Source organism: Elephantulus edwardii, unplaced genomic scaffold (genome assembly GCF_000299155.1).
Source record: "Elephantulus edwardii isolate Elephantulus edwardi_28Jun2011 unplaced genomic scaffold, EleEdw1.0 scaffold00216, whole genome shotgun sequence".
NCBI lineage: Eukaryota > Metazoa > Chordata > Mammalia > Macroscelidea > Macroscelididae > Elephantulus > Elephantulus edwardii.
Genome location: NW_006399966.1, coordinates 2988891 through 3002395, shown reverse-complemented (window position 1 = coordinate 3002395; position 13505 = coordinate 2988891). Strand labels below are relative to the sequence as shown.

The 13505-nt window shown below is 43.9% G+C and overlaps 1 protein-coding gene across 1 annotated transcript in view; it reads right to left on the bottom strand.

Annotated features, from left to right (window-relative positions):
- The window catches only part of PLEKHM1 (pleckstrin homology domain containing, family M (with RUN domain) member 1), a 42697-nt gene extending 31090 nt beyond the window's left edge, over window positions 1-11607 (bottom strand). Inside the window, exons 1-3 of the mRNA XM_006897874.1 lie at window positions 11560-11607; window positions 11032-11279; window positions 7690-8316 (exon numbers count right to left, since the gene is read on the bottom strand). Coding sequence (XP_006897936.1) covers window positions 7690-8316; window positions 11032-11279; window positions 11560-11607 — 923 coding nt within the window. The remainder of the gene's footprint in view (window positions 1-7689; window positions 8317-11031; window positions 11280-11559) is intronic.
- Between the last annotated feature and the right edge of the window lie 1898 nt (window positions 11608-13505).

Sequence of the window (13505 nt, the reverse complement as noted above, 5' to 3'; positions counted from 1 at the left end):
GAAGATTAATCAGAACTGGCTTTGACAAGCACTGTGGCATTTGGACAAGAACAAACTGGGAGGAGGGTAGAGAGAATAGTGCAACAATGATTGAGTGGAAGCCCAAAATCTCTGTAAATGTTTATGAAAATTAATAAAATATAATTATAGAAAGAAAAAAAAACAAAAAAACCCTAATTATATATGCATAAACCACTCTGACAGAAGGCAGTAAGCTTCTCAAATGAACTAAACAGGGAGATTTTTGATAAACGTCCCCTGTGAAGCCACAGATCCTCATGGGCTCCTAGAACATGGGGTGGTGAATGATTAAGAGCAGGGGCCACTGAGTCCACCTGGCCTTGGTGAACATACTGCTGTGCATCCCATGACAGGTTCTTCAAGCCCTTGGCCTGGATTCCCTCCACTTTTTATCATTGCGACAAAGATTAAGTGAGATAATGGAGGTAAAATGCTTAGTGGAGTGTCTGGCACAAAGGTAAGTACTCAATAAATGTCAGCTGTAATCTGCTACTGTGGCTGTTTTTATTATCACTGAGAAGACTGCTTAGCAACTCCCCACCCATGTATACAAACAGAAAATTTAGGGGTGGGAGCTGCTTTACAAAAATATTTGCTAGCATTTAACATAAATAAACTTCAAGCTACAAAAATATTTTAATGACAAAGTAAACTGGGCCTTAGAATTCGTGAATAACTTAATGCTTAAGAAAATGCCACTGAACAGTAAGAAGCGTGTATGATAAACAACTGAGCATCTACTAAATCAGAGCCAAGGTCAAGGAGAAATCAAGTTCATACCGAAGAACAGTGCTTTGCCAGAAGCAGCACTAGTGTTAAGGACCCGATGAAAGTGAAGGGAGAGATAGGTGCATCATGTAGATAAAAGTGCCAGAGAAAGGCTTTGTATTTTCATATAGATAACAACCTGAAAAAAGTGTAAATGTGTATTGTCTACATGTGTATGTATGCCTTGATAGTATAGTGATTAAGCTCTCATCTGCCAGCCAACCTAGGGGTCTGTGATTCAAACCCACCTTGAGAGAAAGTGTGCTTCTGTAAAGACTGAAAAAAACCAACAAACAAAACCCAACCAAAAAAGCTTTTAAAAAATGGCCCATCTTTCTCCTATGGAGGCACTTGGGGATCTGAAACACCCAAGGGGCGCTGCCTTTGGGCATCAGAACTCCCCTATAATGTCCTGAAACCTTATGGGACAGATCTACTTTGCTCAATAGGGTTGCTATAAAACAGAACTGGCTCAACGACAAAGGGTTAAGGGTTTTGATATGCACCTGGCCACACACCAAGCATGCATGCTTAAGTATAAAGCTTGGCTGCAAGAATCTTGATGCTCACCTTAAAAAACCAGCCCTGCCAAGTGACCCAGAGCTTGCCTTCCTGATCCCAGCTACTGTAGTGATGTTATATGCACTATTCTGGAGCCAAGGTGATGGGGGAAGGAGTTCAGACATTGTTTATAAGCTTAGGATGATAGTAAAAGCTGCTTATGTAAGGTCCTTTTACCTGCTTGCTCATAGTTGCCTAAGTTTAGCTGCCAACATAAGGTAATGAGGGATTTGTTATCAAGTCACCCTGACACAAAAAAAATTGATAAATTACTTGGAAGAATGCACAATCAGCAAGGAGGCCTGATAACTACCTACCTCAAAAACCAAACACAGGACATCTGACAACCATCACGGGAAGAGATAACATGGAACAAACAACCGTGTCAGACCCCTGGACACTCCCCTCCGGAACCTTCTGGCATTTCTTTCTCCTTACTTACTGCCCTTGGTCACCCCCTTACAAGGCCTGGCTTGATTCTGAGAAGTCAGAAAACAGACTGTAGCATCAATGCTTCTGTTTTCTCTCAGATCATTGGCATGTGAATAAAGTGCATTTAGAAGATTCAATCCTTGTCTCTACTCAATTGGCTTATAGTGACAGGCAGCTGAAACTGTCCCTTTTCTGGCTACAAAGGGCTACAGTGAACAGCACATGGGTGGGTAGCATATGCTAAGAATCATTTCCCTTCAGAGAAGCCTTCAAGACAGCGACATCGGATAAGTATTACAAAGGTTTATATTTTAAACAATTCATACATCAGTTATCCTCTCTTTTCTTAGTCTTACTGTATTTCTAATGCTTCTATTTTTAAAAAGCCCTTAAAAATCTGTCAAAGGAATGTTTTATGTTGTATACATCAAGCTGGTGGTAAGAAACTGTGCTGCAATCTTGAATGTACGTGGTTCAAATCCACCAGCAGCTCTGTGGGAGAAGGATGGGCAATCTCCTCCCGTGCAATTAACTGCCTCTGAAAACCCACTGGAGGGTCAGCTTTGGGTCAGTTCTGATTTGATGGTACACAACAGCAACAACATACATAAATAAGTCATGAGAGAATGGCTGTCACAGGTACCAAGAACAAAATGACAGTAATATCACCTAATCAACACTCATCATGTGTATGCTACTGTGATAAGCATTTTATACTTAAGAACTCAGTTCATCAGGGAGCTCTGGTGACTTGGAGATAAGGAACTGCTGTGTCAACCCAAAGGTACGTGGTTTGACTCTGTCAGCTGCTCCATGAGAGGAAAATGTACAATCTCCTCCTGTGTGATTTCCTGCCTCTGAAAACCTGCTGGAAAGTCAGCTATAGGTTGGTTCCCACTCAACAATAACAACAACTGATTTAATCATCCCTGAAGGGGCTTTGGTTATCACTTTCACTTAGATAACAATTTGACAAATAATGGTAAATGTAGATATACGTGTCTATGTGTTAACATATATATAAGGACCCCTTGTGGTGCAGTGAGATAAAAAGTCTTACTTCCATTTTACAAATGAAGACCTCATGGTCAGAGAGGTTAAGTACTTTACCCAGGGTCAAAAAGTTCATTACTGGAAGTCTCTGGCAGTCTATCTCCTGAGGTCCTGCTCTTAACCACTACTGTGATAATGACAATACACATCTGTGGTGTTTACAAGATAGAGGGTCAGTGAAGGAGAGAAGACCCCCAACATGAGGGCTCGACACTGTGACTTCAGCAATGAGCTCGAGTGTCTCAGAGATGATGAGGACGGCACTAGACTGGTTTCAGAATGGCTATTCACAGGGGTTCATTAAGTCATACTGGACTCGACAGCACCTAACCACCACCACCACAACAACCCCCATTTGGCAACTTCAATCATCCAGGCAACAATTTAATCTTACCTGGGTCCATAACCAACACTTGTGGTAATAGCAGTTAAGAAAAAAACAAACAAACAAACAAAAAAAAATTTAAAAAAAAGAAAAAAATTTAAAAATCAGAAAGACATGTCACTCTGGGAAAAGTCTGAGATCAAGGACTACTCCAAAGTGCTCAGAGCAATGAGGTCAATTTAAAGACTAAGGTGCACCTGATCCAAACCACTATCTTTTCAATTACTTCACATGTATCTGAAAGTCAGGCGTATGAATAAAGTTGACAGAAGAATTGGTGCCTTTGAATTGTGATGATGTTGAAGAGGAGTGAATGCATGGGCTGCAAAAAAGAACAAATGAGTCTGTTTTAGAGGAGTGTATCTAGGATGCTCCAGAGAGGCACGGATGGTGGTACTTTATCTCATATACTCTGGGCATATTGTCAGGAAAATGACATCATGCTGGGAAAGATGGAAGGTCAGAGACACAAGACTGACTGACACTGTGACTAAATCAATGGACCTGAACAAATCAGAGGTGGTGAGGATGGAGCAGGACAGCGAAAGATGCCCATTTGTTGTTCAAAGGCTGCTATGAGCTGTAGTTGACTCAATGGCATCTTCCAACACCTCCAACTTGACCTTTATCCTCAGATCCTAGGAAATAATCTCTAAAATCTGAGCATTTCCCCGGTAACTTGGTAAGGGCTTCAGACCTTCACCTACCCTAATAGATTGTCCTAAAGAGCTGATACTACGATGGGGGGGTGGCTGGGCCAGAGAGACTATCCTATGATAGCAACCTCATGATCACCTGCTGATATCAACTAATTTCAGAGAAGAGAGACTAGAGTTTAAATTACATAATGAGGTTGCCAAAAAAGGCTCAGGACAAGGAAGTTCCGTTCCACTGGCTTCATGACTGGTGAAAGCCACAGTACATGTGTGAACCAGTCCAGTAAACGACTGAACCCAGAGGGGTGCTAGGAGAGGGCAGGTCAGGAGAGAGGGAGACTGGAAATCCTGAGCTTGCAGCTGGCACCCTGAAGCAATGTGAGGAATGCCTGGATTTGTCACTCGAAAGTCAGAAGAGAGGAACTCCAAGCTTGCAGGTGGCATGTGACGTCTTAGGCTGGCTAGGCAGTCAGAGGAATGTGTCCTTTAACTTGTGAGATCTGAACTCTTGGGGATTAGAGGAGAGAAAAGTACTGGAGGTACAGCTGGTGTCAGAGCATAAGTGGCAGAGAACTGATTTAGATCTTGATGTATCCTTATATTTGGTGTCAGAGAAGCAGGATTTTTCTTTTTCCCCTCCAACAAGTTTTCAGAGGCAGTATAATCATATGAGCGCAGACTTTCCAACCTTCACCCACTGAGTAGCTGGTAGATGTGAACTGCTTGCCTTTGAGACGGTGTCTTTTTTTTAGATTGTAGACTAGATTTTTTTATTTATACAAGTTTAATTACAAAATCCGGATACATTGTTTTCCACACCAGATCCTTTCCATTTCCCTCATCCCCCATCAGACTGGATGACCCCATAGTTAATCCTTCCCCTGCCCGCTGCACATTCTCACCATAGACTATATTTTGACGGAAGAGAATGTGGTACAGTGGTATTTTGGTTGAAGGGTGAGGACATGGAAGCTGGTCTAGGAGATATTCTTTCAGAACCACCGCTGCCAAGTCCTGTCTCTCGCTTAATCTGGAAAAGTCCTCTGTGGTTAGGTGCTTATTAAATGCTCTTGAATGGCAAATGAGAATTGGTCTTGTGTTCTGTTCACTGGACATATTTTGCTATTGAATTGGTTGCTACTTTCTCCTCTGCCACTCACTTTTTTCCCCCCCCCAGGAAGCAATTTGCTTTTATTATGAAATTTTTCTGGATAACTCCTCATCCATCAAAACAAGCATATTTCCTTAGTGTAGATTCTTGGGAATTCTGATTTCTTTTGTCGGGGATGAGACAGTGTCTTATTACCAGAGCTCCCTAAGAAGTTTCTAGGGGCAGAAAATGCTCTGTTCATAGGACAAGCTAAAATTTTATTTCAGCAAAACATAACTGTTGGGGTAATGGTGGGCATGGATCAATGATTAATTTTATGATATATAATGTATGGGAATAATCGTATGAAACAATGTGGATAAAGGAATGTGCCAAACACAATGAATATAAATAGAACACAATGTATATGAATTTTATATGAAAACCAATATAAAAAATAATTTTAAAACTATAAAAGTATGTATCAATCAACAAGCTGTAGAATGACACTGAGACCTTGGATAAAAAAAAACAAACCACAAACCTATAAAAGTAAAATAACAAAAAAATAACTGTCTACATTAAACTGTAGAGCTCTGGTGGTCTTGTGGCAAGAAGCTGCACTGCAATCCCAAAGGCACATGGTTTGAGTCCACCAGTTACTCTGCAAGAGAATGATGGACAATCTCCCATTGTGCAATTAAGTCCTGCTGGAGGGTCAGCTATGGGTTACTTCTTTTTTTTTTTTAATTTTGTGTGCGTTTAAAAAACAAGGAACTCATGCAATATTATTCAAAATGGTTGACTCTGGAGAACATTATGCTGAGTGAAATATCCCAGTCACAAAAGGACAAATATTACATGATGCCACTGTTGTAGAATGGGACTGTCCTTGGGGTTAGGGAGACACTGAGTAAGATGGGTTCAATAATGTATACTGCACTGAAACAGAGGAGGGAGAGAACCGTTTAAAAGAGAGATGTAACTGGGTATTTCTGTCATCACAGGAGACTAGAGTGAGGGCTGCATGGTGGAGGGGACCTGGGGGAGGGTTTGTAAAACAATGAAAGAATCTTTTCTTTTACTTTTCCATAATTTTTGGACTCATGTACTTATAACTTGTTAGTCAAATTTGTGTCTTCTAGGTTGCAACACCCCCATGATACATCTTCAAGGATATGTACATGTACAGCCAAGCACAATCAATAAGAGTGCATCTGAATTCCAAAATCAATCTCCATAATAGTCTATGTGTTTCCTACTGCCAAAGGGGCCCTTTAGAGTAGTGAGAGAAGATCTTCACCCTGAAACCCACAGCGTCCCTTTTCAGCAGGAAGTAGCTAAGAGAATACGCCATCCCCTTTTCCTTATGACTCAGGGTGAAGTCTCTCTCAGGGAGGAGTGATAGGGAATGGCAAAGGATACACTGACAAAGAAGATTAATCAGAACTGGCTTTGACAAGCACTGTGGCATTTGGACAAGAACAAACTGGGAGGAGGGTAGAGAGAATAGTGCAACAATGAATGAGTGGAAGCCCAAAATCTCTGTAAATGTTTATGAAAATTAATAAAATATAATTATAGAAAAAAAAAATTTTGTGTGCGTGTACCGTCAAATCAGATCTGACTGGTACAGGAGGATAATTGCACCTCCTTCTCCGGCAGAGCCTCTGGTGGATTCGAACCGTGTTTCTCTGGGATTGCAGTGCAGCTTCTTGCCACTAGGCCACCAGAGCTCCCCTATGGGTTACTTCTGACTCAATAGTACACAACAACACCAATAACATTAACATTACTTTAATAAACTTCATTTTGAATGTTTTGTAAATAATATTTCATTTACAGATGTTTTGATTTTATAGCTATTTGCTTACAACGGTTAAAATATTTTGCCCTATTTCTAAGTTTACAAATACTTAAGTAATATAAATGTCAATGTCAATGTCAATGAAGAGCCTTTACTCTTAAAGCATACACTAAAAACATACTATGATAGTGCTGGATGTGCCTGTGTGCCTGGGGGCTGTTCAGTGTTCATCATTCCAACCTGACCCTCTTTCCCCGAGTTCTCCCGTCATACCAGAACAACATTTCCCACACAGGGTGGGTGATTGCCACTGAGTCAACAAACTTAAGCTAGAATTTTCCAGTCACAAGACTCATGAAAGATAGGGGCGAGGTGTATGACCATGAGAGCGGTCAGCGTGTGGGAGGAAGTAGAGATGCAGGAAGGGCTGAGGCAGGTGAGAGAGCCCAAGTCACACCGCAGGTCCAGCCATCTCTGGACAGAGATTAGATCCACAATCCTCTGCTTGATACTGGAAAAATCCTGTTTCTCTGTGCTTGTCAAAATCCACTGGAGGGCCAGCTATGAATGGGCTCTGACTCAATGACACATAACAACAGGTCAAAGAAAATGTTTTACACTGCACCTCATAGAGACTAAATAACTTGCCCACTGCTGTCATCCAGGGGCAGAGCTGAACACTGACTTACCTCTGAGCCCTAAGTCCTTCCTTCCCACCGCCCTCATATTGCTTCCTGTTTACAACCCCTGGAATCTCTTAATCCCAAACAAGAGATGATATCTTCTTTGACTTTCTCTTTATACCGGAATTAGAGTTCAGTGTCCAATGACTGATAATTTACAAACCCCACATGGAAGGAAGGAAGGAAGGAGATGGGAGGGGGGAAGAAAGAAGGGGACGGAGGTGGGTACTCACTCTTGCAGAGACCGGTCTGAGTCATCGGCATTTGCTATCCCCAGATCTGAGTCGTAGGACATGGGCTCCTCAGAACGGTCTGGACTCTTGGAGCCATTTTCTTGGAGTAGGCAGCTATCAGAGTTCAGGCTGCAGGACAGCTGGGACGAGCTGGCCGTGTCCAGGCTGAGGGAGGAGGCAGTGAGCTTCCTGTTCCGCCGGATCTTATGGCCTGAGTGCTGGACCTCAATATCTTCTGAGCCCGAGGAATGGGAAATCGAATCCAGGGACTCCTTCCGCTGGAGTTCTGCCCCAGAGGTAGTGAAAGGATCAAGCTCAGAGAGCGGGCAGAGCCCAGAGAGGGCCAATGGTGTGAGTGTCCACTCGTTCAAGATGGCTGACTTGTAGGAGAGGTCGAAGGACAAAGATGTTAGTCCCTGCAGGAAGCTAAGGAGAAACTCAGCCTCCTCGGCGTCTCGAAGCAGGGCTGTGGGCTGGTAGTACTCGCTCAGCCGGGCCTGCTCCTGGAGGAGCAGTTTCAGATAGCACTCCACCAGTCCGTCATTGAGGGCCAGGCGGAGCCAGGCCCGGCAGCGGCCCACATCTGTGTTGACAAAGATCAGGTGCTCCAATTCGGAAATGATGTGTCTGGGAAGAGAGAAAACAGACTGGTTCAGGTGATGATCTCAAATCACTGAGCTACCATTTTATCCACTAGCTAACAAGAACTTATAATAATAATTGGCATGACAGATTCTTAGATAATAGTGTGTCAAGAAGGGAACTCTGGTGGCTTGGTGGCTAAGGAGCAGTGCTGTCAACTCAAAGGTGAGCAGTTTGAACCCACCAGCTGCTCACTGGGAGAAAATGGGCAGTCTCCTCCCATGTGTAATTTAGTCTCTGAAAACCTGCTGGAGGGTCAGCCATAAGTCAGTTCCAACTTGACTTCATGTTAACAATAGTGCTTTAAGGAGAATTTTGAAATTAGAAATATCAAAGCTATAATCCTCAAGTTTTTTTACGTTGGGGTCACAAAGGATAATTGCTGTTTCGTGCAACTACTCCTTGGGACTTAGGACTTTGGTCTTTTCACCTAAGATGTGTGTGCTGAGCCTTCAGTGCAAGCTCCTTGGGGTTGTGAAGTCATGGGGTAAAGCGTGTCTCCCCTCAGCAATTGACAAGAAAGTACCTTTCACAACATGTGTGATTTGAGGGTTAGTGAGGCAAATGTTACGCAAAAGTCAGAAGGGAGCTCTGGTGGCGGCCTACTGATAAGAAGCTGAGCTGCAATCCTGAAGGTGTATGGTTCGAATCCACAGATGCTCTGCTGAAGAAGGAGGGGGACTCTCCTGTGCCAGTCGGATCTGATTCGATGGTACACAGTAGCAACAGCAGCAGCAACAACAACAAATTGAAAAAGAAAAGCAGCAATAGCAGCAGCAACAACAAATTGAAAAAGAAGAAAAAGAAAGTCAGCCCTGAGGGACTTCGGAAGACAAAGATGGAAAGAGAACCTTCAAGGTACAAGAGAGGGACAGAAAAAAACCCCAAAACATGAAAGGGCAAAGAAGCAACAGACATATAATAGGAATGGTGAGCACTCCAAGTACTACTCCAGGAGGTGATTCAGATGCAAAAGCCAGGTAGTAGAGGGTCTTGAGTATCAAACATACAAGGCCAAACTAGGGCAATGGTTCTCACAGACTGGGCATCAAAACTGCCTGGGGAACTTGATTAGGATTCTAAGGCTCCAACTCCAACCAGGCTCAAGGGGCCTGGCAGCAGCTCCAGAGAAACATTGGGGATTTTGCGCAGGAAAAGTGACTGGGTGATAACTATGCAGATTTTGGGGTGAATTTCTCTGAATAGAATGAAAAACTTTTAGTCTACCCAATTCAGTTCCTGAATCCCTGGGTTTGAAGCAAACACTCTCTTCTGAGCCACCCTAGTGCTCTATGCTTATGTCCTTTGTGGGTGGGCTGGCCATACTCTACTGGACTCAATAACTGACCTCGTGCCAGCTTCAGATCAATAAATGGTAACCTCCTGAATGGCTTAAGGAAAGACAAAGGAGACAATGAGAGGCCACTGTCAGCCAAGGGAGAGGTGCGGCCCTGAGACAGCACGATAGTAGTCAGAAAAATAATGAGACGCTGAAGGACACAGGGATTCACTCAAGTGTCCAGGCAGGACCAAAGAGATGAAAATCTCACGGTGAATTGTCACATCCCACCTAAACTACTCTATAAAAATCCTATTCCTACTTATGAGTACTATAGTACCTCTTTATCTGTAGGGTACATGTCCCAAGAACCCCAGTGGATGTGAATATACATATATTGTTGTTATGTACCGTCAAGTTGGAACTGACTCATAGCTGGCCCTCCCGCGGCTTTTCAGATCCAGTAACTCACACGGGAGGAGACTGTCCATATGATAAAACTTAATTTCTATATTAGGGACAGTAAGAGATTAACAATAATAACTAACAATAATTAGCAAATGAAAGAGGGTTACTTGAACACAGCACTGTGATGACAGTTCATTTGATATTCAAGACAGCTACTAAGTGACTCCAGGGATCCTGTGATGTGCCAGATGGGGGGACGGCTCCTGCCCTGGGTGTGCGAGTTCATCAAGCTGCTCAGCACATCATACAGTTTAAACCTTAGAAACCGTTTCCTTCGGAAATTTTCCCATTTAGTATTTTTAGATTGTGGTTGGCTGTGGGTAACTTAAACCCCTGAAAGCAAACCTGTGGCCACGGAGGGAGTACTGTAGCATATTTAGTACGCAGATGTTCAGGTGTTCTAAGACAAAGCTAGCAAACTCTTTTCTTAAGAGTCAAACAGGGGCACATAACTCCTGCTGCAACTACTCAGTTCTGTGGCTGCTGGGAAAAATAATCGACAATGTGTATGTGAACCAGGGTAGTTGTGTTCCAGCAAAACTTCCTTTTTTAAAAGCAAAAATAGATCGAGGACCAAATTTGACCCATGAGCTCTAGTTGGCCAACTCCTTTCTAAAGCAAAGTTCCTCATATTTCTCACATTGTCACAAATACACAGAATGTTTCATGTGGCAGCCTAAAGTAAACTGAGGATGCTGTTCCAGTCAGAGGAGACTAGGCCTGGGTCGCAAAGTAGTCCCACATCGTCCCTGAAGGTCAGGGGGGCCAGAATCTAACAGGACTCAGGCTGAGAAGCATTGCCTATGGATAAAGCCTTTAACTGTCTCCATCTACTTTCTCTACAGAGAACATAGAGAGGCTGTGTCAGTTTCCTTAGAGCTGATGAGGAAGAGCCAAGTGTCCCAGACTCAGAGACTCTTCCTCAAAATGAAGCCTTTCTCGGCTGAGCTCACTTGTGGGTGACGGCTTTCAGGAGAGGCCAGAAGACAGGCTGAGGCAGAGGCTTTTGATGGGCACTTTTCTTCCTCTTCCCTCCAGCCTCAGCTCGGATGTGCTTGGCCTGCAGGCCATGGATAAACACAGCCTCCAGGGCACTGCACATGGTGTTGGCATCTCCGTCTTCACTGGTGACCACTGTGTCTGAGGACACGTACTGCTTCTGCAGTGCTTTCACTGATCCCACCAGCTTCTTCTTGATGACCTAGGCAGTGTCAAACACAATGGAAGCGTTCAGAGAAACATTCCAGGGATAGAGCTCTCTGACTGTTAGTAAACACAGATGTACCCAACCACATGGGTAGTATTTTTTTACAAACTCCCATTTATAATAAAAATGATGGGCAGGCTCTCCTCAGAGCCTACTTCAGTTATAATTTGTCTCCATCGGAGGTCCCTCTGGCTAATGCCCACTCATTTTGAACCGAGAAAGGCTGATGTGTTGCTCTTCCCTTGTCCAGCCTGACCCTCCCTTGTGTGCCTACCGGGATGGCAGCCCGGGCGTCCAGTCCATTCTCCACCACTGAGAGCATCTCCACGGGTACAGCAGCTCCCACGGACAATCACATGACACCTGCAAAGAAAGGCAGGCAGGATGAGCTGGCTCCCAGGTCACTCCCCTTTCTTCGCTAGAGAATCCACCTCCCAGGGAACAGGAAGGAGGTCAAAGGATCTTGTTCAAACTGCAACTGAAAGGCGTCCTGAATAAAAACCCAAAAGCCAGGCAGTGCGTTCTAGGGAAGTACAGACTAGGAAGGAGAAAAGTCAGAGGGTCTGGACCCTTAAACTACCTTCTTGAACACAAAAATGAGAACCAGAGGGTGGATTCTAAGGAAGTATAAATAGGAAGGGAAAAAATTTCGAGGGCTCTGACCTCTGAATAGCCTCGTGAATTGAAAAACAAAACAAAAAAACCAAAAAAACTTCATTCTAAGGAAGTATAAACAAAAAAGGAAAAGTCAGGGGGCTTAGTCTCAAAAAGTGGGGAGCCATGTGTACCACAGGTGAATCTGCCCCAATGAGAGTTCAGTAAGGGCTCAAGACACCCAACAACGGCAGGGAGGCCTGTGTCCATGAGATTGGGGGCTGGAAAGGTACAGGGGCTGACAGGCCGATTTTGAAGAAGGCAAGGGGGAGGGCACAGCTAACAAACCCAAGGACCAATCAGGACCAGGAAGCAAGAGCTCAGAATTCGCTGGGGCCTAGGCTCTCCGACAGCACCCTCAACTCCTACCTCAGTCCTTCGTCTACAAGCTCAGCATCAAACATAACTGAAATAGTTTCCGAAGGGGAAGGTTTCCCTTCTGCTTCTCCTCATGGCTATGAGGGCCCAGCTTTAGCAGCAAAGGGACACTGTGTTTAAATGGAACTGAAACATGCTAAAACCAGAGTTCTCTTACCTCTTCACCTGCAAGGGGGTGAGCTGAGGTGACTGGAGTTAAGTGAATCAACATGTACATAGTGGCAATTTAGCAAAACAAGTGGAAAAGATTTACTAAGGCAATACGTCAGACAGACAGATGGCTAGTAAAAGGTATGCTATAAAAGAGTAAAAGTGAAAAAGAAAGAAAAGGGAGGAGGGGGAAAGGACCTCTAGGAAGATGGGGTGAACCTAAATCTTAACACTGTCAGCTAAAAAGGAGAGAGAAAAAAGAACAACATCCCCGGGAGGCACTGACTCCCAATCTCATGACACTTGGTCACAGTCCAGCCCCACATAGGGACATGTGTGAGTGGCTGGGGAGGGGCCTACTTCCTTGTTTTTTTTTTATTTGTTTTTTAAATTTTTATTTATTTATTTTATGTGTGTACCATCAAATCCGATCTGACTGGTACAGGAGGCGATTGTTCCTCCCTCTTCAGCAGAGCATCTGGTGGATTTGAACCACGCACCTCTGGGATTGCAGTGCAGTTTCCTGCCACTAGGCCACCAGAGCTCGCCACTTCCTTGTGTAACCACCTTTTGGTTCCTGCCAGAAATTCTATCACTTTGGCACTAGTGGCATACATTTCTTATTTGCTGGGAGACTTCAACAAGGATTCTCATTTCAGTTTTGCCTCTAACCATCAGGGCCGGCTAGGGAAAGGTATTAGACCACTCTGATGGAGATTATCTGGGAGGCTGGGCTCTATGAGGAGAAATGTAGCATCAGGATAGGAGGTAGACTCAGCAACTATCTGCGTTATGCAGATGACACAACCCTGCTTGTTGAAACTGAGGAGGACCTGAAGTGCTTGCAGAAGGTCAAGGACTGCAGCCTTCAATAGGGATTGAAGCTCAACATTAAGAAAACAAAGATTCTCACCACTGGGTGGATTGGCAGCATCATGATGGATGGTGAAGAGACTGAGATTGGTAACAGCATTGGTTTGCTTGGCTCTACAATCAACCCTCTTGGTACCAACAGCCAGGAAATTAAAAGATGAATTG